The sequence below is a fragment of the Pezoporus wallicus genome, unplaced genomic scaffold (assembly GCF_028554395.1).
Source record: "Pezoporus wallicus isolate ANWC-B61680 ecotype Strahan unplaced genomic scaffold, APGP_CSIRO_Pwel_v1 contig_5935, whole genome shotgun sequence".
NCBI classification, from domain to species: Eukaryota; Metazoa; Chordata; class Aves; order Psittaciformes; family Psittacidae; genus Pezoporus; species Pezoporus wallicus.
The window spans coordinates 2854669-2878352 of record NW_026637215.1 but is presented as its reverse complement, the minus strand read 5'-3'; the positions used below and the strand labels follow the sequence as shown (position 1 = coordinate 2878352).

Here is a 23684-nt window from a genome sequence, read left to right as displayed (position 1 = left end):
TTGGAGGCCCCGGTGTTGGGGGGGGGGGGGGGGGGGGGGGGGGCGAGAGGGGAATATGAAGAACGGGCCGTCTGACTTTGTTGCTGTGTCGTTCATGAGAGTTACAAAGAGGAGCATATTCAGAAGGGTGTAACCACGTTAATATATTCTTTTTGTGCAGGGGGCCCGAAGTTATTTTGTAAATCGGTAGACCTCAGTGAAGAAAGAGATGTTTGGGAAGACAGGCATAGATTATTGCTTGAGGTGAGTGTTTTAACACTGGTTACTTGGTCAGTGCAGCCCTGAGGAGAAGGACTTGGGGTGCTGGCTAAAAAGTCAACATGACCCATCAGTGTGCGCTTGCAGCCCAGAAACCAACCGTGTCCCGGGCCGCATCCAAAGGAGAGTGGCCAGCAGGTGGAGGGAGGGGGTTCTTCCCCTCTACTCCGCTCTGGTGAGACCCCCCTGAAGTCCTGCATCCAGCTCTGGAGCCCTCTGGAGCCCTGCCTAACAGCCAGGAAAGACATGGACCTGTTGGAGAGGGTCCAGAGGAGGGCCACAGAGACCATCAGAGGGATGGAGCACCTCTCCTCTGAGGAAAGGCTGAGAGGATTGGGTTTCTTGAGCCTGGAGAAGACAAGCCTCCGAGGAGCCCTTATTGCAGCCTTTCATTTTTTAAAAGGGGCCTGTAAGAAAGACGGAGAGAGACTTTTTTAGCAGGGCCTGTTGCGATAGCATGAGGGGTAACGCTTTTAAGCTAAAAGAGGGAAGATTGAGGCTGGATGTGAGAGAGAACTTCTTTACAATGAGGGTGGTAAAATCCTGGCACAGGCTGCCCAGAGAGATGGTAGATGCCCCATCCCTGGAGACATTCGAGGCCAGGCTGGGTGTGGTTCGAGGCAGTCTGATCTAGTTGAAGAAGTCCCTGCTCATTGCAGGGGTGTTGGACTGGATGACCATTGAAGGTCCATCCAACCCAAACTATTCCACGATTCCTTTTTCCTACTCTGGTTGCGCCCGAAACAGGGCCTGGTGTTTGTCCTGGTGCCGCAGGTGGATTATTCAGGGAAGTCATCCTTGGCGGGTTAATTAAAAGGGCTTTCTTCGTGGTGAAGTGATGATCAAACGGTAAGGAATTGACAATTGAAGGAAAATCATAGGGTAAGCAAATGGTGATAAAGTAATAGCGGAACGGTAATGAGAGTCACAGAACTCATTTAAATTGGAGAAGGCCCTAAAGGTCATCGAGTCCAGCCGTTAGCCGAACACTGCCGCGTCCACCAGGAAACCATGTCCTGAGCTGGCCCCTGACTCAGCACTTGCTGCTGGAGCAGCCGCCCCTGTGAGGTGGGTGCCGAGAGCTTGGGTCCCCGCCTGTTATGTGAGCCAGCCCGGTGATGCAGTGGCCGTGTCACAGTGGGTGGTGTGTGGCCGAGGGTGCCCCTGCCCGTATTTGGGGCCCACGGGGGCCAGCGGTGCTGATGTCACAGTGGCCACTGTGACCAGTGGCGAGGGGAGACCTATCAAAAAGGAACGCTGGGCACAGTGCGTCACTGCGACCAGTGAGGTGCGGAGAGGGCAGGGCAGGGACGGTGCTCTCGGGGGGCTGCAGAGGGAGGAGGGGAGCTCCACACCACAGGGCTCTGGGCCTGTGCTGCAAGCTCACCCGCGTCTCGCTTCTCCCTCAGAGGTGGCAGAGGAGAATTTGGAGAAGACGCCCCAGCACTGCTGGGACGGGGAGTCTCCAAACACACACCGTTCATGTCTGACACATCCGCAAGGAGGTGTAGGACACCCGGCGCGATGGAGCAGGGTGAGAGCAAAGTCCCCCTCCTACAGCCTGGCAGAGGGACTCTTGGGGCGGTCAGCGTGGGGCCGGGAGCATTGGCAGGGGGTGTCAGGAGCTCCCGCACCACCCTCTGAGAGGCCCCCTACTCTCTTCGGCAAGCGGGACCCGGCTGGGCAGTGGGCACCCACTGGGACACCCGTGCCTGCGATGCCCTTTCCTCCCCAAGGCTTCCAGCCCTGCCCAGCACTCAGCTAGGCATGGACACAGCAGCCCTTGGGGGTGATCCCTCAGGGCCGTGTCCCCGGCCCCACAGGGGGGCTCATTCCCAGTGGCATTTGCTCTCTCCCCTCCAGCATGCGTTCTGTGTCACCGGTCAGATGCAGACCCGGACGTCTGCGGGCCAATAGAGGACTATCAAGGGATCTGTGCCCATTTCTTTTGCCTGGTGAGTTCCTCTGGGGCTGGCTGCAGCTTTGCGACACACCGGCCCTGCCGCGCGCCCCTCATCAGCTCCTCCTCTCTTCTCTTCTGCAGCGTTTAGCCAACGAAATTCATCTAGATGTGAGTGAACAGGAAGACGTCATGCAACATCTCCCTGTGTATATTCAACGTACACTCGAGCAGGCAGCCCAGAGGGTGAGGATCTGAGACAATCAGGGAGATTTGTGCCAGGAGATGTTTGCGGGAGCTTAGCCCAGATGCCAAGACCAAATTCCCTGCCCTTCCACCCAGCTCTGGGACAAAAGTCTTGCTCCCAGCAGCTGCACATCGGCTCCAGCACAGGAGCCTGCTCTGCCAGGCGGATCTGTGGCCTGTGACCCGGTATTGGGCACATCCCGCGCCCTGCCCCTGAGGTGTGGGTCCTGCTGTGGAGGCCCTGAGGCTGCCGCTGATGGGGGCTGCTGTGCTCTTTCCAGGACTGCTTCGTGTGTGGTGAGAGCGGGGCCACCATCACCTGCCAGGCAACGGGCTGCGACCGCAGGTTCCATCTCCCCTGTGCCATGGAGGGTGAATGCATCAACCATTATATCCCACCGCACAGGTACCTCCTCCCCCTCTTCGCCGTCACCAGGGAAGAACCCAGTGGCACTCAACTCACCCATCTTTCCTTCTTCCTCTAGCTCCTATTGCTGGGAGCACCGCCCACGGCAGCAAGAGGAGGTGGCTCCAGGGGGCACCACCTGCCTCATCTGCCTGAACCCTGTCGAAGGCAGAACAACCTATGGGACCATGGTGTGCCCGGTGTGCAAACACGCCTGGTTCCACAGAGCCTGCGTCCAGGTAGGAGCCGTTCCCTCGCCCCAGGCACGGCAGCCTCTCAGCAGCACCGGAGTCTCACTCGTGCTCCTTGTGTTTCTCCTTGCAGAAACAGGCTGTTTCCGCCGGCTTTTTTTGCTTACAGTGCCCTCTCTGTAGAAACAGGAATATATTTCTCCAGGAAATGCTCCTCATGGGGATCCAAATCCCCAGAAGGTTGGTGTCATCCTGCCTGGCGTTGTGCCACGCCTGGACCTGCTGCATCTGCTGCATCTGTATCTGCTGCATCTGCCCTGCATCTGCTGTCTGCCGGGGCAGCAGGGGCTCATCAATTTTCCTTTCTCCATCAGACAAGCGTCATGGGAGGACAACAGTGCATATGCACCACTGTACCAGAGGCACAGCAGCTGCGATGCCAGGGAGTGCCTTTGTCCAGGAGGCAGGGAGGAGGCAGAGCCAGAGGGGTAAGGTGCCAAAGCTGCACTGCGGGGCTCGGGATGGGATCTGTGTCTCAGTAAGGGCTTGAAGCAGAAGGGCTGAGAACAAGAGCTCTACTGAACGATCCCATGCTCTGGGCGCTTTATCGTCAGAACCATGAACGTGGTTCTTTCCGCAGGCCCTGGCAGCTGCTCCTGTGCCAATCCTGCGCTGCTGAGGGCACGCACAGACGCTGCTCCAACTTGGGAAACAGCAGGGAGAGATGGGAGTGTGACAGCTGTGCTGGCGTGGGTGCCTGTAAGTGTAAAAGCACGTGGATGTGCCGGGGCTGGGGCCCCTGCAAGGCCCGGAAGTGGGTGGCTGTTGTGAGCTTGGCTCCAGGAAGGGCTGTGGCACGGCTCTGGCCTATCCTGCCCCAGGACTGGGAGCCGTACCCTTGACCTTCCTTCTTCCCCTTGCAGCCTCCAGAGTCAGCTCAGAGCTTGCTGGTCCCAGCAGCAGCACCCCAGCAGCATCTGGGCAGAATCTGGGACCTCCAGCACAGGAGACCATCAGCCTGAGCACTAGCAGACAGTTGGATTCGGGGCCATTCCACGGCTTCCCACTGCCTGAGCACAGCAGCCGCTCCAGCCCCCCTGGGCCTCATCGACGACGGAACCGAACCCGGTGTTACCGTCAGACCCAGACTCCCTATGCACGACCAACAAGAGAGCGAGAGAGAAGCCAAGCTGCGAGAGGAACCCACAGCCAGGCGGTGCCAGGGCTGTCCCAGTGCCCCCTAGCATGTGAGATCCGCAGCCGCAGCACCAGAAGACAGCGGCCATCAGCATCATCCCGTGGCTCCAGAGCAAGCCAAAGAGGCAGCACCTCAAGATGCACGGGGCCTGTGCAGGTGCGAGACCACTCCCGCTTGCAACGTCGGGACCAAACTCCCACCATGCGGCGAAAAAGATTCCATGAGCGCAGCCACACACCAGCACCACGTGCGAAAAGTTGGGCATCCGGACAGGCTGTGTCAGGGCTTTCCCAGCGCTGCCCAGCAATTGCGACCAGCAGTGACGGCCAGGAGTCAGCGCTGTCCTCCCGTAGCTCCCAGCAATCAGGGAGCAGCAGCCCCAGCATTGACAGGCAGGAATCATCACTGTCCTCCTCTGGCTACCAAGCATCGGACAGCAGCAGCCCCAGCAGTGACAGCCAGCAGTCATCGCTTTCCTCCTCTGGCTACCAAGCATCGGAGAGCAGCAGCCCCAGCAGTGACAGCCAGCAGTCATCGCTGTCCTCCTCTGGCTACCAAGCATCGGAGAGCAGCAGCCCCAGCAGTGACAGCCAGCAGTCATCGCTCTCCTCCTATGGCTACCAAGAATGGGACAGCAGCAGCCCCAGCAGTGACAGCCCGGAGTCATCGCTGTCCTCCTATGGCTACCAGGCATTGGACAGCAGCAGCCCCAGCAGTGACAGCCAGGAGGCATTGCTGTCCTCCTATGGCTCCCAAGAAACAGAGAGCAGCAGCCCCAGCAGTGACAGCCAGGAGGCATCGCTGTCCTCCTATGGCTACCAAGCATTGGACAGCAGCAGCCCCAGCAGTGACAGCCCGGAGGCATCGCTGTCCACCCATGGCTCCCTTGGTTTAGACAGCAGCAACCCCAGCAGTGACAGCCAGGAGGCATTATAGCCATGCCACAATTCTCTGGTACTAAACATCAACCGCCCCTGGCACTGCGACACTGGGGCCACATGCCGGCCCCTCAGTGTGTGAGGGCAGCAGCAGGTCCAGCCCCCAGGAGCCTGATCGATGGTGAAAGTGCTCCCAGTTGAACTGTCAGACCAAACTCCCTACACGTGGCCCAGAAGCCAACCGCCAGCACCACGTGGTGAAAGGAGCACCCACAGCCAGCAGTGCGGGGCTGTCCCAGTGCTCACCTATCAATACCTGAGCCCAGCAGCACCAGCACCGGCAGGCAGCGGTCATCCGTGGCATCCTCTGGCTCCGCAGCACTAGAACGTGGCAAGCAGCTCCATCCCCACTAAGCCCACGTGGGTGCGAGACAACTCCCGCTTGCAACATCGGGCCCAATCTCCCAACACGTTGCCCGGGTACCTCCGTGGGACCAAGCATGCTTCATCTCTGAGCGACAGCTCTGATCCCCCTCCATCGGCACAATAAAGGTGGCCCTTCATCTCTGGACTGGGAGATTGCAGGCTCATTGGTTGGCTTTCTCCTCCCCCGCTCCCTTTCTCAAGGGTCAGCGTCAGGGGCTGGGCCCAGAGCCTTGTCCTCTCTCTAGGGGTCAGCAGCACCTTCCCCACACCGACCTCCTGCACTCACACAGCAGCCAGTCTGGCCCTCACAGCTCGATGCCAAAATCATGCACCTTGCCCCCAGCAACTTCTGACACGCCTCAGCTCTGTTCCCCTCTGGACAAGGCTATAAGCAATACCCTATCCTCATTGCCTAGGTTAGTGAGAATGGTGGCAGTGGGGCAAAGCTGCTGTTCTTTAAGAGTTCACTTCAGTGTCTCGTCTGTGTTTGTGACATTACGCATTGCTGCTGTGCCAAAGGAAGGCTTCCTTCTAGCACTACGAGCCAAGAAATTTTGACTAGAGATTGCAAACACCTGGTAGGGAGTTTCCGCCACAAAGTCCAGGAGGGTCAGAGCGCTACCTGGCGTTGCGGGCTTGAGTCCCTTCGTGTGCCCTTTAGAGCAAAAATCCCCCACGTACTTCACAAGGAGGGCGACAGGGGCCCTGGGAAATGGCAGTCCTCTGAAAGGATTGCCCTCGTCTTGAAGACCAGTGAGTACCTTGGCAGTGCAGGACGGAGGAAAGATGTGGCTGCAGAACGACTGCCAAGCAGCTGCTCTGTGGAAGCTGGAGGAGGGCTGGAAGGCTGAATCAAAGAATAATGGGGGACAAGGCATGAAGGAAATCCCACAGGGTGATTGTACAGGTTCAAACAGCCCTTTGCTCTTCAGGCAAACTACAGGTGGTCTTACAGGTGCTGTGCACCCCAAGTGCCTTCCTGATAGGTCTTAAAGCAGCTTGAAAACTGATTCAGTGGAGTAGGGGGCAGCGTCCTCTCTGAGCAAGGCAGGGGAAGCTGGGAGGGAACCTGTCAGGCTTTTGAGGAAGGGAAGGAGGTATCGAGGCAGTGCGGAAGGGAAGGAGGTATCGAGGGCGCAAAAGAGGACTCGGGGCCAGCACTTTGTCCCCTTCCTCTTGACCGCTGTGATTGGGAAGACGCGAGGCGTGGGCATGGTCAGAGCAGGTCGTGCTCTTCAGGGGGATTGCACGGTGAGCTCCGAGGCACTCCCGAGCAGCGGTGCTTGAGTGGAGCTGGCCAAGGGGCTGTGGCCATGCACAGCGTCACTGTGAACCGAGGTCTTTGTTCCCTGGCACCGGTCAGCTCTGTAGGTGACGGAGCTCTCGAACGCCCTGGTGTCGGAAGGCCGAGCAAAGTCTCAGGAAGCCGGGGGACAAGGGGAAACTGAGCACTAGAGTCTGGCCTGGAACGTGGCTGGTAGAAGAGGGTGTCTGAGGATGCTCTAAAGGCAGGAGCTGAAGGAAGCAGCCTGGGAAGCCTCTGGTCACTCTCAGCAGCGTCAGCCGGCTGGTAACGGAGGAAGGCTTCTGGGGGCTTAAGGTTCCCGTCTTGGTCCTGAATTGCCTGGATTGGACCTGGATTCTCCACTAGGAGGATGTCACCTTCCTTTTCTCCTACTCTGGTTGTGCCCGAGACATGGTCCTGGTATTGCAGGTGAGTTATTCAGGGAAGTCCTCCACAGTGGGTTAATGAAAAGGGCTTTCATCATGATGAAGTGATGATCTAGTTGTAGGGAAAGAATTCGATTTTACTTCTTTTTTAACTACTGCAGTGCCCGACATAGCTGAAACAATAAAACCTGTCCAAAGTCACATGGCAAGAAGATCCAATGTTTCCAAGATGGCAGTTCTGAGGGTGATGATCAACCAGGGGTATCAGAAAGCAAAAGGGACAAAGAAATGCAAGTTTTATTTGTAGTTGTTGTCTACTTGGTTGTGGTGGGTTGATGCTATGAGAATATTAATAACAGCACCTGGCTCACGGGGAGACTGACATCTTCATTCCACATCTCTGGAGAAGTACAGTCATCTGTGGAAAGCATTCCTTGCTTCACAGAGTGTAGTAGTCAAAAATGCCAATGCCACACGTGATTGTTGAGAAGAAAAGCTGACTTTCTAGCTCAGTGAGGAGAACTCAGCTGGGTAGTGGGCTTGGCCCAAAGTCAAATCGCATGTGATGTTTTCTTCAGAAGGTTTTTTTATAGGAGGTTGTATTGGGTTACTGTGGTATAGTGTCCTGCCCGAGATACTATTTCTCTGGAGCCTTACAGCCTTACAGCTTGGACTTGGGCTAATGGAATTTAACACTAACTCTTACGGTGCTGAATTTCCTTTGTGTTTTTTTCTACTTTTTTCTCTTTACCACAGACAGAACGTGCTAGATCTTTCTTCTTCTCCAAAGATGATGGAGGTATAACACGCCTAAGAGGTATAACATGACTTGGTCACCCTCTTTTTGACAAGTTATCTAGATATTTTGGATCCTTTCAGGCATATATCCGATACTTAATTGTTTCCAGTGTTTCTGACGTTCTTGTTAAAAATATTGACCATTCGTATCAGTCACATATGCCCACAAGGGTTTTGATACAAAACATTGTGGTTTTTTTTTCTTGTTAATGTAATTAAGTTCGAAGTAAAAAAAAAAAAATGCCCCCAAAATCCCCAACCAACCAACCAAAAAGACAAACAAAACAAAAAACCCCCAAAATAAAACCAAACAAACCCTGAAGCAAAGAAAACAACAAACCAACAACCAAAAGCCTCAAACCACAAACAAACCAGCAACTACCCGTAGGCCAACAAAGCAATTGCTTTTGATATTCTAGCCAATTTCTTGGCAGATGCAGTATAGTGGTGCTGAGCTTCTAATGAAACAAATGCTGTTTCACTGCGGTCTATATTTGAGCATATCAGGGGAAGCTGCTGCTGCTGTTCGTTTTTCTTAGGACGCAAGGCTGTAATACGTAACATTTCTGTTGGAGGCCCCAGTTGGGCGGGGGGCGAGAGGGGAATATGAAGGGGAATATGAAGAACAGGCCTTCTGACTTTGTTGCTGTGTTGCTCATGAGATTTACAGAGGAGCATATTCAGTACGGTGTAAGCACGTTAATTTATTCTTTTTGTGCAGGGGGCCCGAAGTTATTTTGTAAATTAGTAGACCTGAGTGAAGGCATTACTCTGGCTGTGCCCGAGACAATGTCTGGTGTTTGTCCTTGTGTCGCAGGCGGATTATTAAGGGATGTCACCCTGTGATAAAGATGGGGAGAGTCCTTTTTTGCAGGTGAATTTTACACTGAAGTCATTCCTGGTGTGTTAATTGAAAAGTGCCGATTTCATGATGAAGAGATGCTCACATGGCATGGTATGGAGGATTTAATGAAAACCACAGGGAAAGGAAATGGTGATTAAGCAACTGTGGAATGGTAATTTGAGCCAGAGACGTTGAGGCCGTTATTGGTAAAACCGTTGGAGCTGCGAGGTGCAGCTCTGCCCGACTTTGCTTCAACAACCCCCCCCCAGTGGGCAAAAGCAGGAAGCGGCACTCGCAGCCGAGCCGGTGTTGCGGCCGCCGGACTCGGTGGGCGGCTTCAGAATCGCGTCTGCCCCGGCGGTCCCGCGCCGTCTCTGGGAGAGACCGAGAGCAGCCCTCCCCTCCCCCGCCCCGCACTTCCAACCGCCGAACCGCCCGCCTCGTCCTGGCCGCTACCGCTGCGGCTGCGCAGGTGTAGCGCGCCGGATGTGGCTTCATACTCCCTCCCGGAAACGTAGTCACTGCAACGGTGGTTCCGAAGGTCGTTGCTTCAGATGATGTCACAAGTGTTGTTTCGTGCTGGAGTTGTTTTCTGTTGTCAGTTTCTTATTCGTGTCTTGTGGAAAGTTTTTCGCTTTTCCTTTTAGTGCGTTTCTCTCGCACCTTCCGCCGTCTCCAGACCCAAACCTCGTGTACTCGCCCCACTGCTGCAAAGGCAGCTGCCGGAACCTTTTTTCCCCGTTGCCACAGGAAGGGCTTCGAGGGGGAATATCAATTTCAGGGCGCTGTGCTTCTCGTCGCCGCCGGAGGTGTGGGTGGGTAGTGGCGTCCGGTGCAGTCGCGCGGTTACCGAGGCTCTTGCTGATGTTGCCGGGGCAGCGGCAGCGGTGGCGGAGGCCTCGCCCCGGTCTCATGGTTTCCCGTTACAGGGCGGCGTTGGCCGCCTTGGGCTGGAGCACGAGGCTCTGCGGTGCGCTGCTGGTGGTGGTGTTGTTCCGCGGCTTGGTGCTGTAAACGCTTTAATCTCTCCTGTGTTAGTGCTGGTGACCCGTGCTGATCTTGTTACAGAAAACCGGAGAGGTCGGGACAGCTGGCGCAGCCGGACTCTCCCACGTGGAGATGCAGCGAGTGCCGAAACGCTTGTATGTTGGAGGGCTTGGCCATGCGGTTTCTAAGGCTGAGCTGCAGGAAAGATTTGGCAAGTTTGGGCACGTTTTGGATGCGGAGGTTATTACCAGACAAGATGATCAGGGTAACAGCATTGTGCCAATCTTTAACATTCTTTTTAAAGCGAATTGGTTTTTAATTTGTGTGTGAAATGGTTTTGGTTGGGTTGTTGTTTTTTGTTATTGGGGGTTTTGGGGTTTGGTTTTTTGTTTTTTTTTTTTTTTAGCTTATGACACATTCTCAGTTTTTAGTTTTAAAGGAATCTGTGAAATTACATAGAAATTAACTGAGTGTTTCTCTTTGCTCAGGGAACCCTCTGAAAGCTTTTGCTTACATCACTGTCAATATTTCAGATGCAGATCTTAGAAAGTGTGAGTAAGTGGTTTTATTCATTTCTTTTTAAGTAATTTATGGTTTTGAGGCAGTTTGCATTACTGAAAATCCATCTAATGTTGTCGTATCACAATGTGGTCAAGGTAGACCCTGTTTCCTTCTATTGTCATGTTTATTCCCTTTAAGCTGCAATTTTACTTAAGTTACTTTACAGGAGCTCTAAGTAGGTGTAAGCACATTAAAAAGGCTTCTTGTGATTGAGATGAGTGACTTAATGAATTTGTTCTAACCCTTGTAGGAAAAAATATAGGAAATGTGCTTCAAACACTCGCATCAGGTCCGTAAAAACATTGTGACTTGGTATGAGAGGAAGCCCAGGAGAAGAGTTTATGTAAAGCATGCTCCTGTTACAGCAGTATTACAAATCCCAATGTCATGGGGTTACAAAACTAGTTGCAGGGTTATAAAACCACCTATGTAATATGTGGCACCAAAATGGCAGGTGAAGATGCCTGTTCCCAATGAGAGGACTTGGAAATATGCCCTTTTATGTAGGAAATGCTACAGTTAGGAATGGTAAAGTTGTTGGAAAGCGACTGTTTAAGAGCCCTTGACACTTTGCATCCTAAAGTTCCAAGTACACCTTTTTTCTCTCTGATTTTCTGTAGTCCTTAACTGTGTTTTTCAAAGTGCACAAGAAGTGAAGTCAAGAAGAGCCTATGTGACAGTAATGTAGAAACATCAGGGTACATGTGTCTGAATGACTTGAATGAATCTTTTGAAGTCAGAATTTGAATTTTGGATATGGACTTTCTTGTTTAAGACTTAGGTATTAGACTTTTCACGTACAAACTTAAATCAAGGGAGTAATAATACCATGCTGAAGAAAGTTCTAGAAGAAGGTATAGTTAAGCCTGAGGTGTGGTGTTTTTTTTTTTTTTGTTGTGCTTTTTTTTAATGTGAAAAATATTCATTTGCCATCTCCTTGTTCTACAGGCATGACAGTTTTAAATAAAACAAAATGGAAAGGCGGGACACTGCAAATTGAGTTGGCCAAAGAAAGCTTCTTGCACAGGTAAAAATGAATTTTAAAAATCGTATATATATTGCTGCTGAAGTTACCCCTTTTCTGATTATCTGATAGTATTATAATTGTGCTTTCGGCTGCTACGCTCTTAATCTTTCTAGATTTTATTGACATTGGTGCACTGTCGATGCTCATTGGATACTGCAACATGTTTGGCATCATTATTCCCTTAAAGGTAGCAGATGTGCCATTTCTTTGGGTTGGAATGGTTACTGTTCCGTGGAACAAAGTTGCTGCCAGCTGTAATTTAGCACACGGGCAGACTTTTTTATCATGCATGATGTGCTTGTTGGTACAGGCTGGCCAGGGAGAGGGAGGAAGCAAAGCTGCAGAAAGAAAAGCCACAGAGAAATGGCCAAGCATCTCTGTTAGAATCGTTGAAAAAGGTGGGAGTTGTGGACTTCTTTATGAAAGCAGTACCAGGTACAGAAGTGCCAGATCATAAGGTATGGTGGGGCAGGTGTGAAGAGAACTAAAGCAAAACAAAAGCCAGAATTGGGCATTGGCTTCTTACATCTGTATTTGTGTCAAATCTCTACCCGTTATGTAAAGAAACCTTTATGAAACACCCAAGTTGTGAAAAGCAGTCTAAGGAAATACTTTATGTATTCCTTGTGTAGAATGTTCCTGGTGTTCTTTGTAATACCTAAAACTCATCTTGATCACACTCTTTTGTGATGTTAAATTACTCCTTTATGTTGGAAACATCTTTGTGTCCCCCTTAAAAGCATGTAGGCAGAGTGTGTGTCTTCTTTCTATACAGAATATACATTTTTGACATCTGGATTGTCAGGAGCTAATCTCTGTGCTTCTGTACATTCAGGGTCATGGTCTACACATGCTTGTAAAAGTAAGACTTGGAATGAAAGCACTGAATATGAACATTTGGGTAACAAAGATTATACTTTCTACAAAGTTTTCAAAGTTATTTGCTGAGCACAGAGTGGTTTCGGAGGGTGATGGGGGGGTTAGGGTTTGTTCTTTTATTTTTTTTTTTTCTTTTGTGAGGGAAGCTGACTAACTTGCTCAGTACAAATAAATCTCACTGAAGAGAGTAAACAAAAAAAAGCTAGTCACAGATGGTTCTTTATGAGTGTTTCTGTTTTCCAAGAATATGCATCCCGTTTTATTATGGGGTTACTTCCAGTCCTTGTTTGTTTTAAGCTGGTTGTTTTTCTTCTCTTTCAGAAATGGGTTGTTGGCAAATTTGGAAGAGTCTTGCCTATCCTGCACCTCAGGAGTCAACAGAAAAAGAAAATATCCTTTTCCTCTTGGTTGGGCATAGGCATGATTCCCTTCTTTCTTTTGTTATATGGGGAAACATTTGCTTCACAGCCTGGAAGTGTGACATAGTAGCCAACGTTGATTCACTGGATTCCCTAAGTAAATCTTGCAGTAGGCTTGTGTGATTTGAATACATTGTTTAGACTGCAAGTCAGCTGCTTAAAGGCTTAAGGTTCTGACATGAAGAAGGACTCTGGGTTGTCCTTTCACACAGAATCCAGCCTGTTCATAAAGACTGGAAGTTTGCTTGCTGAAAGCATCATGTTGGGTTAGTTCCTTAACTCAGACTCACATTATGAAATATGACCCATCAAAATATTGCCATAACCTTAGAAAGCTGGAGTCAGACTTGACAAATGCCGTTCCTGTTTCTGAGCTTGCTTGGCACTTGGAAGAGAGAGGTGACAGCATAAACCCGAAGCGGAAAGGAGAGTCACCTGCAGTGAAGAAGCCACCTAAAAAACTGAGGCAGCTGGGCAGTGAGGCTTTGAATGGAACAGTAGTTCTCCCCTCTGGGTGCCAGTCAAATTCAAAAACCACAAGCTCACCACAACTAGATCAACGATCAAAATGTAAACCCAAAGGGAAGTCTAAATTGCCTCCATTGAGGAGTCTTAATAGTAAAGTATCTGGGAGAGGCATATTACCAGATGAAAGCAATGTTTCTGGTGTTACACTTCAAAATAATACGAGTGTTTCTGAGAGTGATATTGATTCTGAAGAGGAAATCAGAGCCATGGTAGAGAGAGAAGTACATAAAGCTGAAACTGGCAAGGCTGAAAGTGACCACTTGGAAATTGCTGGGGACAATTTTGAATTAAAATACAGTAGTTACTGGTCCTTAAGCAATCCAGATGCCATGAAGCAAGCTATCAAAGGAAGCTTTAGAGAGAAAAAGATAATGGAATGTGATAATGGTTATCAGTCAGCAGATACAGATGAAATTATTGCTAAAAGTAAAACTCCACATCTACATAACAAGAACTCTACAGTTTTAGATGATTGTAAACCGGTGAAGGTGGAAAATGAAGACATCTTAACTGAGAAAAAAAGTGATTTTGTAAATAAATCCTCAGTAAAAACTCATAATTTAAAAGAATATGTGGAAAAAAAAGGCAAAAAGAAAAAATCCCAAACTGCTGCCTTGCAGAGCACAGCAGGTAACAGTGCAACAAAGACAAGTGATAGTGAAAGCTCTTGTTCAGATCCTGAGAAAGAGGAGTCTGAAAGCAGTTTAGATTATGAATGCATGATGCAAAACTGTTACCACTTAGACATTACATTGGATGACTTACAAGCATTAGCTACTGCAACACGTGGAGAAGAATTAGACATTACATGGAGCTCTAGTCAGTGTGGTGTTGAAGAATATCCTAAGGGTAACGTTGGAAATAAAACAAAGCTTTCAAAATTTTGCCCTGCAGTTAGGAAAAAATGTATCTGTCCTGAAGATATAGTTGCTGCGATTTTGGCAGGGGAGGATGCTGCTGATGAAGCAAGTTTCAAGGAACAAAATAATTTGCATTTGAAATATCAGCCCTTCAGAGGATTGGGGTCCCTTTGTGAAAAAGAGTTACCCAGGGACAGCACTGGTTTAGAGAAGAGGTTTGTAGAAAGATTAGATCTTGAAGCTTGTGTTTCCTCCTGTGGGGAGGAGTCATCTCAAAGACAGCGAAAGAACCATCAAGTGTATTCAGTTGAACTCAGCAGTAAAAAGCAACAAAATGCGCGTTGTGAACTGCACGAGGAACTGTCACATGCTGCGTCATTTGCAGACGAGAGAGGTCAGCCTGTGTTCAGGCTGCACTTGCAAGGAAAGAACAAAGATGCAAGTTCTGCACGATCCAAGCAATGCTCAGAGCATGGAGATGCTGCTGCTCGTACTCTTCAGAGTGAAGACCCGAGCAGCAACATGGATAGTAATGCTGCAGTGTCACAGAAACACACTGAACAACTGAAAAGCCCCAGACTACTTTCAAAACAATCGAAGCAGGATGTAAGCAATCCAAATCCAGAATGTGAAGCTGATAAACGTGAGGATGGGAAGAGAAGCTTTCTGGAAAATAAAGAGCTTTGTTTTCATGCTAGTGCTTCAAAGGAACGTAGACCAGAAAAGAAACAGTTGCAGGATAACCAAAGGAGGCTAGCAGCTCTGGGGGAGAGACAGAGAGAGAGAGAGTTACAGAAGAAACTCATTCAAGGAGCTCTCTCCAATCTGGTAATGACACAACTTCTCTCTGAATAGTATGCAGTAAAAGAAACAGGGAATTAATAGATGTGGTTTAAGATATTTTAAAAATCATTGTTTGGAATTTTTGGTTAACATTGCCACTTTTCTTGTGAATGTATAAAAAGTGATGAATGCCAATTAATGGAATGCGTCTTGAGTTGCAAGAGGAATAGTAGATTTCTTCTTTCATGTCATGGAAACATCTTTTAGATACTGTGTATGGCTGTAGCAAGTATTTGTTAAGTTTGACTTGAGAGTTTCACTCTTCCACAGGATAGCCAGCCAGCAGGCAAGCATAAACACGTGATATTTCATTCAGATGTGGAAAGTGAAGCTGAAGTAGATGAGACATTGAAGAAAGATGCCAGTTTGGGAAATATGCATGAGGACGTAAGTGTTATTGAGAGCAAGTCCAGTATTCTGTAAAGTAATTCCATATGGATATGACTGTGCCTTATATTCCATATGATTATGCCTCTTTTTCTGAAGACTGTTTTTCGTAGTGAAATGACAGAAAAAAGTGGGCCAGGTTTGGATTAATAGGAAGGATTCTTCTCTCTCTTTTTTTTCTTTTTTTTTTTTTTTTTGATAACATGGGGTAGGTTTCAAAGAATTTAACCATTCCTCTGCTAAAACTGGAGAACTTTGAGAATGTGTAAGGAGTTTGAGATTTGTATGAAAGGTACTCTGACTTGGATGAAAAGACAAAGAGTGCTTAAGTTACATTAACTAACTTAATTAGTTTTGAAATGTTACTGCTTTTAGTCAAAGCAGGGGGAAGAGTTTTGGCTTGAGTACTATAGAGGGACTCTGGTCTTTCCAAGCCTGTGGATGAAGAATCTGTATTAATTGTGTTAATGCAATGTTGCCTTTTTAAAGTCATGTTGGGGTCCAGGTAAGTTGTGTGGGACTTCCTCCATACACTGCACCTGTGACCTTATTTAGCAGACTATTTTCTTAGTCACATCTCAGCTAAAGAGTCAGACCATTGGGTTTGCTTTTGTTGTTTTTTTTTTCTTCATAAATGCTGTAATATTCTGACCATTTTCACTGTGTAATTAAAACATTTTCTCATTTATCCTTGTGTTTATCACTTCTTTCACTCATGTATATCCTTACCCTGTATTTGGAATCCATGCCCTATAATTTCCCCTTTCTTTAAAAGAACTTCTGATTAATGGAAAACTGTTTAAAGCCATGGAGTGCTTACATTTTGCAATCATTGTTTTTGATCAACTGACTTAAACTATATCCTTGAGTTTATGCCATAAGTGAGGCTTGTTTAGAAAGGGTATAGTTTGACATGCGTATCTTTAAATATCTCCCTTGACATAATCAGAAATTTGGGGGTTTATACCCAGTTATCTCATATTGTAAAAGCCAAGTTACCCTTTACATAGATATTTTGTCTATGCTAAATTTTAATAGTCTTAACTGTAAAACAGAATTGTATGAGTTGTGTGTACAATGTAGGAGTTGAAGCGCATGGATCAGTAAGTGAGCTGCATGTTCTAGAAATACAGTTCTTCAGATAAACTGGAAAGCACTTGAGCAAAGCTGATGCTGATTTGTTTTCTCAAATTTACGTAAACTGCTGCCTTTCTCTGTTTTCTTTTTGTTTATCAAAGGATGGATCTGCTCCTAAAACCTTGGGCAGACTGTTTGACAGCAGTGAGGATGAGCAAGATGATGTGGATGCTGAGAGATTCAAAATTAAGCCCCAGTTTGAAGGCAAAGCTGGTGAAAAAGTGAGTGAACCCATTACTGTAATTTAGTCTTCTTCTAAGTCTCTGTTAGGCTGCTTCAGAAGTACATCACACATGGGTTTGCATGCTTGCTGAATGTGATTTTGACAAAACTACAATGGAATTCCCTGAACTAGAGGAAACAGCGGCCATGGAGGAAGTGATATATGTTGGGGAGTGGGAGGAGTTTCTCTGATGTTGTCATCTTTGAAGTTACTGAATGTTGATGGTTTTCTTCTCCAGTGCTTAGTAGTGTCTTTCATTTTGGTTAGCTCTTGAAATTGCAGTCACGACTTGGCACGGATGAAAGATTCCGCATGGACGCTCGATTCCTTGAAAGTGACAGTGAAGAAGAAGGTAAACCTGCTCCTATTTTCTGGTTAATGACAGTAATAGAGCTACATCATGGAGCCTTAATATTGGATGCTTGAAACAAATTATGGACTACTTTTACGTCGGAGATTTCATAAGAAAAACAGCTCGGCTCTTGTGGCTGTGCATAGCCACGTTGGTGGCTGTGTTTTCCCAAATGTTTGTGTTGCAGATATATTTGTAAGAGCTGAGTGAGATGTACTTAGTACATCAGTCAGCACCTGAAAATATTTTTTTAATACAGGATGATCCCAGAACGCATTAATCCATGTTTTTCATAGAGTTAAGTAGTGATTTCTTAAGATAGACATTTTGACCATTACACTCACATAAACAATTTTATAGTGATCCTGCAGTCCACGGCTGATCTATTAGCCTTAGAAAGAAAGATTTTTTTGTTGGGTGGTTTTTTTTTTCTTTAAAAAGCAGAAAAGCCAAAAAAGGAAAACATGTTAAAATATTTCTTTTTTCCACCCCCTACCAAAATTGCAATTCTTAACAGTTTTCAAGATCAAGAATTTGTTTCTGAAACTTAAATTTTTGCCTACTTCTGCTACTCCCTTTGTTGATTTAATGTGATCATCTGTTCAGTGTCTATGAGGGACCAAGTAGTTGTACAGTTATATGATATAAGCAGAGAAAAAGTTAAATAACGGATCTGGTTTTCTGCACTGCAAGGGAGAAAACCTCCAAGTAGCTTTAAAATTAAGGAGGTGATGTGCTTGAAACGTGAGGACTTGTAGTATGATAGTAATGCAATATATCAGATATCGCAGGCTTACTCGGGTGGTAGCAGGGGAAAGATTATGTATTTTTCTTATAGCAGAGACAAGCATCTTGAAGGCAGATGAGGAAGAAGAGCTTGCTGCAGAGAAAAAGAAAAATCTGGAAATCCTGGGAAGTCTCTTGAATGTCAACCTGGAACACCCTAAGCTGACGAAGAAGGCCACAAGTGCTAAGAAATTCAGGTCTGAATTGTCTGTTATCAATAAAGAAGGAATCTTAGGAAGGCTTAGTTTTTGCCCATGTTTCACAACTAAATTTTCTACCAAGCTGATTAGGAAAAGTGTTTCCTTCTCTGTCGTGTGCATTTGAGGTTAGTCTTTAATGCAGTTTCTCAAGTTGAGTGTCTCAATAGATTATACAACTGATAATAATCATTATTTTATGCAAAAATACTACTGATGCCTGCTCAAGTTTCTTCTAATAGCTCTAGATTGGAGTGTTGATAATGAAAAATCAACATTTCAAGTCCTTGCCTAGGTAAGACACATTTCTGTTCTCTGTGGAGACAAACCTAATGTGGCTAGACGAAGAACATGAGAGTTGGGCTGTAGGTCAGTAAGTTATTAACTGCTGCCAAAGTTAGAGTCTAAGGGTATTGTTTTTGCTGGCCTAAAAGTGATTAGGCCTTCATCAGTCCTCTTTTTCAGTGGAAAATTTGTTGTTTTTTTTTTTTTTAAATTACTATTGTTTTCCTTTACCTGTATTTCTGCTTTAATTCTTCATTCGATTAGGACTTTGTTACATGTTGCTGTTGGGCATGCTGTAGCCTTCATTAGAGGACGATGTTAGAGGTCTGGAAATGTACTGTGGGAAGTATGGTGAGATTTAACTATGACCTTTAACAGAAATTGGTCTGTGGAGTGAACTGGTGGAAGTTAGTAGCGTTAAGGGTAGTGCAGTAGCACACAGTTTTTAACAAGTCACTATTGGAGTTGTATCAGTCGATTGCTGGCTGCTAAATACCAATTGTGACCACTGTGTAGTCATATTTAATTGTTAATTACTTCTGTACAAATTTTAATGCATTCTCTAAAGCCTAAGTGGAGGGGGGAATCATCTGTGCAACCCCAAAGGTGATCTCTAGGGCAGTTCTGTAAATGATGTTGTTCTCTAGTACCCAGTTAATGGTGCAGTGTGTAACTATTTAAATGTAGTTAATTTATGCTGTAAGCATTAATTTAGGGAGAAAAGAGGAAAGGGAAATAAGTGATTGCCTTCTTGCATTGCCGTAAGGCAGCGTTGGATTTGCTACACTAGTGTTGGGATTCGTCTAAACCTTGAACTGCTTTAGCTGAAAGTCTCAAACTGTTTAGATTTTGGAAGGTGGGCATAATGGGTGTGTGTTTTGTTTTTTTCTTGGTTAGTTGTGTGGGGTTTGGGGAGTTTGGGTTGGTATTTTCTTTTTGTTTGTTTGTTTGTTTTTCATTTGGGGTTTATTTTCCTCCTCAGATATTTGAATTTTGAACTGTTTAGTACCAGAAGAAATAGAGATCTATTGCTATGGATAGCTGTACTGTTATAGCTCCTCAAAAGATAAACAGGTGCAGGTAGAGACTTACTGCATAACACACACAACCTGAGGTCTAGGTTTTATAGTAAATACATCTATTTGATTAAAGCCACTTCTGTTTATAGTTTTTCCTGACCCAGTCACTGACTACCAGGTACTGCCTAAATGCCAGTTAGGCTTTAGATTGATCTGGAGCTGTTTTGGTCAATAAGTCAATATGAATTTGAATCTGACTGTAAAGGTTTAGGGTAGCTTTCACTTGGGCATTTCGGATGCCTCATGGTTTTTTCTTTCTGTTTTTATAGAGATATTAATGCCCTCCGCTATGATCCCACAAGAGAGGACCATGTAGTTTTTGAAAGGAAACGAAGTGCTACAGAACAAGAGAGGTAATACTACAGCTTGGTAACTAGGATTGTGATGTTTCTTCCTGGGGAAAGATGGCTGTAGCAGAAGACTGACATTGAAACTCTGGAGACTGCTCTGTTTTTTCTTCAGTTCTCTCTGTTATTGCTAAAATCAAAAGATAGAATTGTGAGCACTAAAACCAGCATATAATGTCATCTTTTCTTTCTAGTCCATCTACTTCTGCACACCATTTTGTCTTAATTTTCTCGCCTTCAGGCTGTCCCTTTGCTTCAAGTCACTGACTTCTAAGATTTGCAAATCTGTGAGAAAAAAATACTGTCTATTAACATTTCATTTGCTTGGATAAGTGTAAGAAGACATTAATAACAAGGTTGCCTCTATGGGAACCTTTCTTTTAAAAATACACATAGAGTGTTACTATCCTTTAACAATCTCATTTCAGTAAAGCTAAAAGGAAGAGGGAGAGGGAAGAGAGTGAGAAACTGCCAGAAGTGTCTCAAGAAACGTATTATGACATTGCTGTTGATTTAAAAGAGTTGTTTGGCTCTTCAAAGAGCAAATCACACAACAATGAAGAAACACCCTGGGACAAAGATGATGCGGAGGACTCTACCCCACCTGACCACTTGGGACCTAATGTCAGGAGTAACGTAGCTGAGGAGTCTGGTGGTTTCAAGTTTTCCTTCTTTGGAGATACGGAGGAGTCAGGCATGAAAGGAGGTAACAGCAGAACATGGATAATAATAGTGCAACTTGTGATGGGTAGCTTATGTCAGATACCGTAGAGTTGTATCATGTAGAGAAATTCATGGCCCAGGTGACTTTCAGAGGCAGAAATCAGTAATAATTGCTACAATCTTCTCTGATGCTTGTCAAGATTCTAGTTTAATCAGAGTTAATCCATGCTTGTATCCCAGGAATTTTGAGAGGAATGTTTTGAGAAAGATCTATAATTTAACTGTTTTTTGAACAGTGGTGGATAAACTTGCTGTCATCCACTAAATTTCTTAAATAGGGAAAAAGATGACATAAAAGTCAAATGCGATTTCATGTAAACCATCAAAATTTTAAATAAATTATGCTGTCAGAGTTCAACAATTGCCTGTGTGTAGTACAGGGAGGAATACACACATGAAAATAATACAGCTTAAACAAAGAGTATGGCATTATGAATTTATTTGCAAACGAGCTTTTTAAGATAGATCACAGCGCAAGACAGCTTTCATTACAACTTCTGCAAGATAAAAATATGAAGAGGCACATTTACTTCCAAATCAGCTGATGATTGTGAGGTTGGCGAGAACTGATAGAGCCCAGGACCCTGATAACAAGCCCTGAAATGACTACTGCACTCTTTGCCTATGGTGTGATGACACGAGTTACAAATTTTGAAGGCGAAATCTGTGACATATGAGAAAGCAAACCTCAATTCATACCTACCCTGAGGACATATAAAACCTGGGAGGGGAGGTTTCTGTTCTTCTTAAAGCTGTCATTTCCAATGTAATTATTTCACTCTGAAGTAGGTATTGGTATTGGCAAGTATGTTAATAATCTGACAATTTTTCTTTTTCAATTGTGCTCTTATTGCAGAGCCCTACATACTTGAAACAATAAAACCTGTGAAAGTCAAATGGCAAGAAGATCCACGTTTCCAAGACAGCAGTTCTGAGGGTGATGATGAACCAGAGGCATCAGAAAGCAAAAGGGACAAAGAAATGCAAGTTTTATTTGTAGTTGTTGTCTACTTGGTTGTGGTGGGTTGATACTATGGGAACATTAATAACAGCACCTGGCTCACGGGGAGACTGACATCTTCATTCCACATCTCTGGACAAGTGCAGTCGCCTGTGGAAAGCATTCCTTGCTTCACAGAATGTAGTAGTCAAAAATGCCAATGCCACACGTGATTGTTGAGAAGAAAAGCTGACTTTCTAGCTCAGTGAGGAGAACTCAGCTGGGTAGTGGGCTTGGCCCAAAGTCAAATCGCATGTGATGTTTTCTTCAGAAAGGTTTTTTTATAGGAGGTTGTATTGGGTTACTGTGGTATAGTGTCCTGCCCGAGATACTATTTCTCTGGAGCCTTACAGCCTTGCAGCTTGGACTTGGGCTAATGGAATTTAACACTAACTCTTACGATGCTGAATTTCCTTTGTATTTTTTCTTGTTTTTTCTCTTTACCACAGACAGAACGTGCTAGATCTTTCTTCTTCTCCAAAGATGATGAACGCCTAAGAGGTATAACGTGACTTGGTCACCCTCTTTTTGACAAGTTATCTAGATATTTTGGATCCTTTCAGGCATATATCCGATTCTTAATTGTTTCCAGTGTTTCTGAAGTTCTTGTTAAAAATATTGAGTATTCGTATCAGTCACATATGCCCACAAGGTTTTTGATCCAAAATATTGTGGGGTTTTTCTTGTTAATGTCATTAAATTCAAAGTGAAAACAAAAACCCAAAAAAAAAAAACCAAAATAAAACCAAACAAGCCCTGAAGCAAAGAAAACAACAAACCAACAACCAAAAGCCTCAAACCACAAACAAACCAGCAACTACTCGTAGGCCATCAAAGCAATTGCTTTTGATATTCTAGCCAATTTCTTGGCAGATGCGGGATAGTGGTGCTGAGCTTCTAATGAAACAAATGCTGTTTCACTGCGGTCTATATTTGAGCATATCAGGGGAAGCTGCTGCTGCTGTTCGTTTTTCTTAGGACGCAAGGCTGTAATACATAACATTTCTGTTGGAGGCCCCGGTGTTGGGGGGGGCGAGAGGGGAATATGAAGAACGGGCCTTCTGACTTTGTTGCTGTGTCGCTTATGAGAGTTACAAAGAGGAGCATATTCAGAAGGGTGTAACCACGTTAATTTATTCTTTTTGTGCAGAGGGCCCGAAGTTATTTTGTAAATCGGTAGACCTCAGTGAAGAAAGAGATGGTTGGGAAGACAGGCGTAGATTATTGCTTGAGGTGAGCGTTTTAACATCTCTTACTCGGTAACTGGCTAAAAGCTCCACATGATGGGGGAACACAGCTGTTTATTTCCTTAATTTGCACTGAAAAATAATTTACGATCTTTAGATGGGCTTAAAGCTTTTTAATTACTGGAGGACTGAAAAGTTTTATAATAAATGTATTCATGACATCATGTTGTGATGTTCAGTCAGGTAAATTACTGAATGTCTGTATTGTATAGGACCAGTTATTTCATGTAAAAAAGTATAAAGAAAGGACACATGAACTTCCAAGCATCTCATAATGTTGTGCTCAAATTTGAATCTTTTCAGGAATGCCGGAGGAAGCATAAGGATGCAAGAAGGAAAGTGAAAGCAAAACAATAAATATTTCTGATCTTACTGGTCAGATAAGACCAGTTTTGTGGTTTTTTTCTTTGGAGAAGTTGCAGAAGAAATTTAGTTTCAGAATAATATTGGAATTGGAATATTCCAATAATAATATTGGAAAAGTCTTTGTTTTGCATGTTTGTGGTGAACTCTTTTGGTGTGGGTTTTTTTTGTTTGTTTGTTTTGGCATTTTGGTTTGGTTTATTTGTTTGTTTGTTTGTTTGTTTTTTTCTTGTTATAATGTGAACACGCAACAAAGACAACCCCAGGTTATTTTGCTGTGTTCTCAGACCCCAGTGCCAAGTAGTGTTGTCCAAAGGCAGGTAGCTCTGTGTCTGTAAGACCATCTATACTGTAGTCTGCCCAACATAATAGAGATCTGTTTCAGATTGCTTTACAGATATTTGGAATGCATTATTTCCTGAGTAAAAATTTGCCAAAACTTTATGAAAACACATATATTAGCAGGGAAGATGTCTGAAATGGGTACATGTGTATTTCTTCAGAGTTGATTTCTGAACTTCTTAATTCAGTGTGAACATCAATAAATATCAAGGACAGATCTTGCTGGTGTGGGATGCTTGCTGTTGAATGAAGGATATTAGTACGTACAAGGTCTCATTCCTACACCCAATGAGCAT

The 23684-nt window shown here is 45.6% G+C and overlaps 1 protein-coding gene across 1 annotated transcript; it reads left to right on the top strand.

The window, feature by feature from the left end:
• The first annotated feature begins 9883 nt into the window (after nt 1-9883).
• Nucleotides 9884-23121, top strand: NOL8 (nucleolar protein 8). Its single transcript, XM_057404273.1, has 16 exons — nt 9884-10068; nt 10292-10354; nt 11313-11391; nt 11702-11849; nt 12592-12660; nt 12980-14905; nt 15191-15307; nt 16546-16665; nt 16935-17019; nt 17858-18002; nt 19636-19719; nt 20142-20419; nt 21293-21419; nt 21867-21937; nt 22587-22669; nt 22987-23121. The coding sequence occupies exons 1-16, from the start codon at nt 9936-9938 to the stop codon at nt 23038-23040; spliced, it is 3582 nt and encodes a 1193-aa protein (XP_057260256.1). The 5' UTR covers nt 9884-9935; the 3' UTR covers nt 23041-23121.
• Nucleotides 23122-23684: the final 563 nt, after the last annotated feature.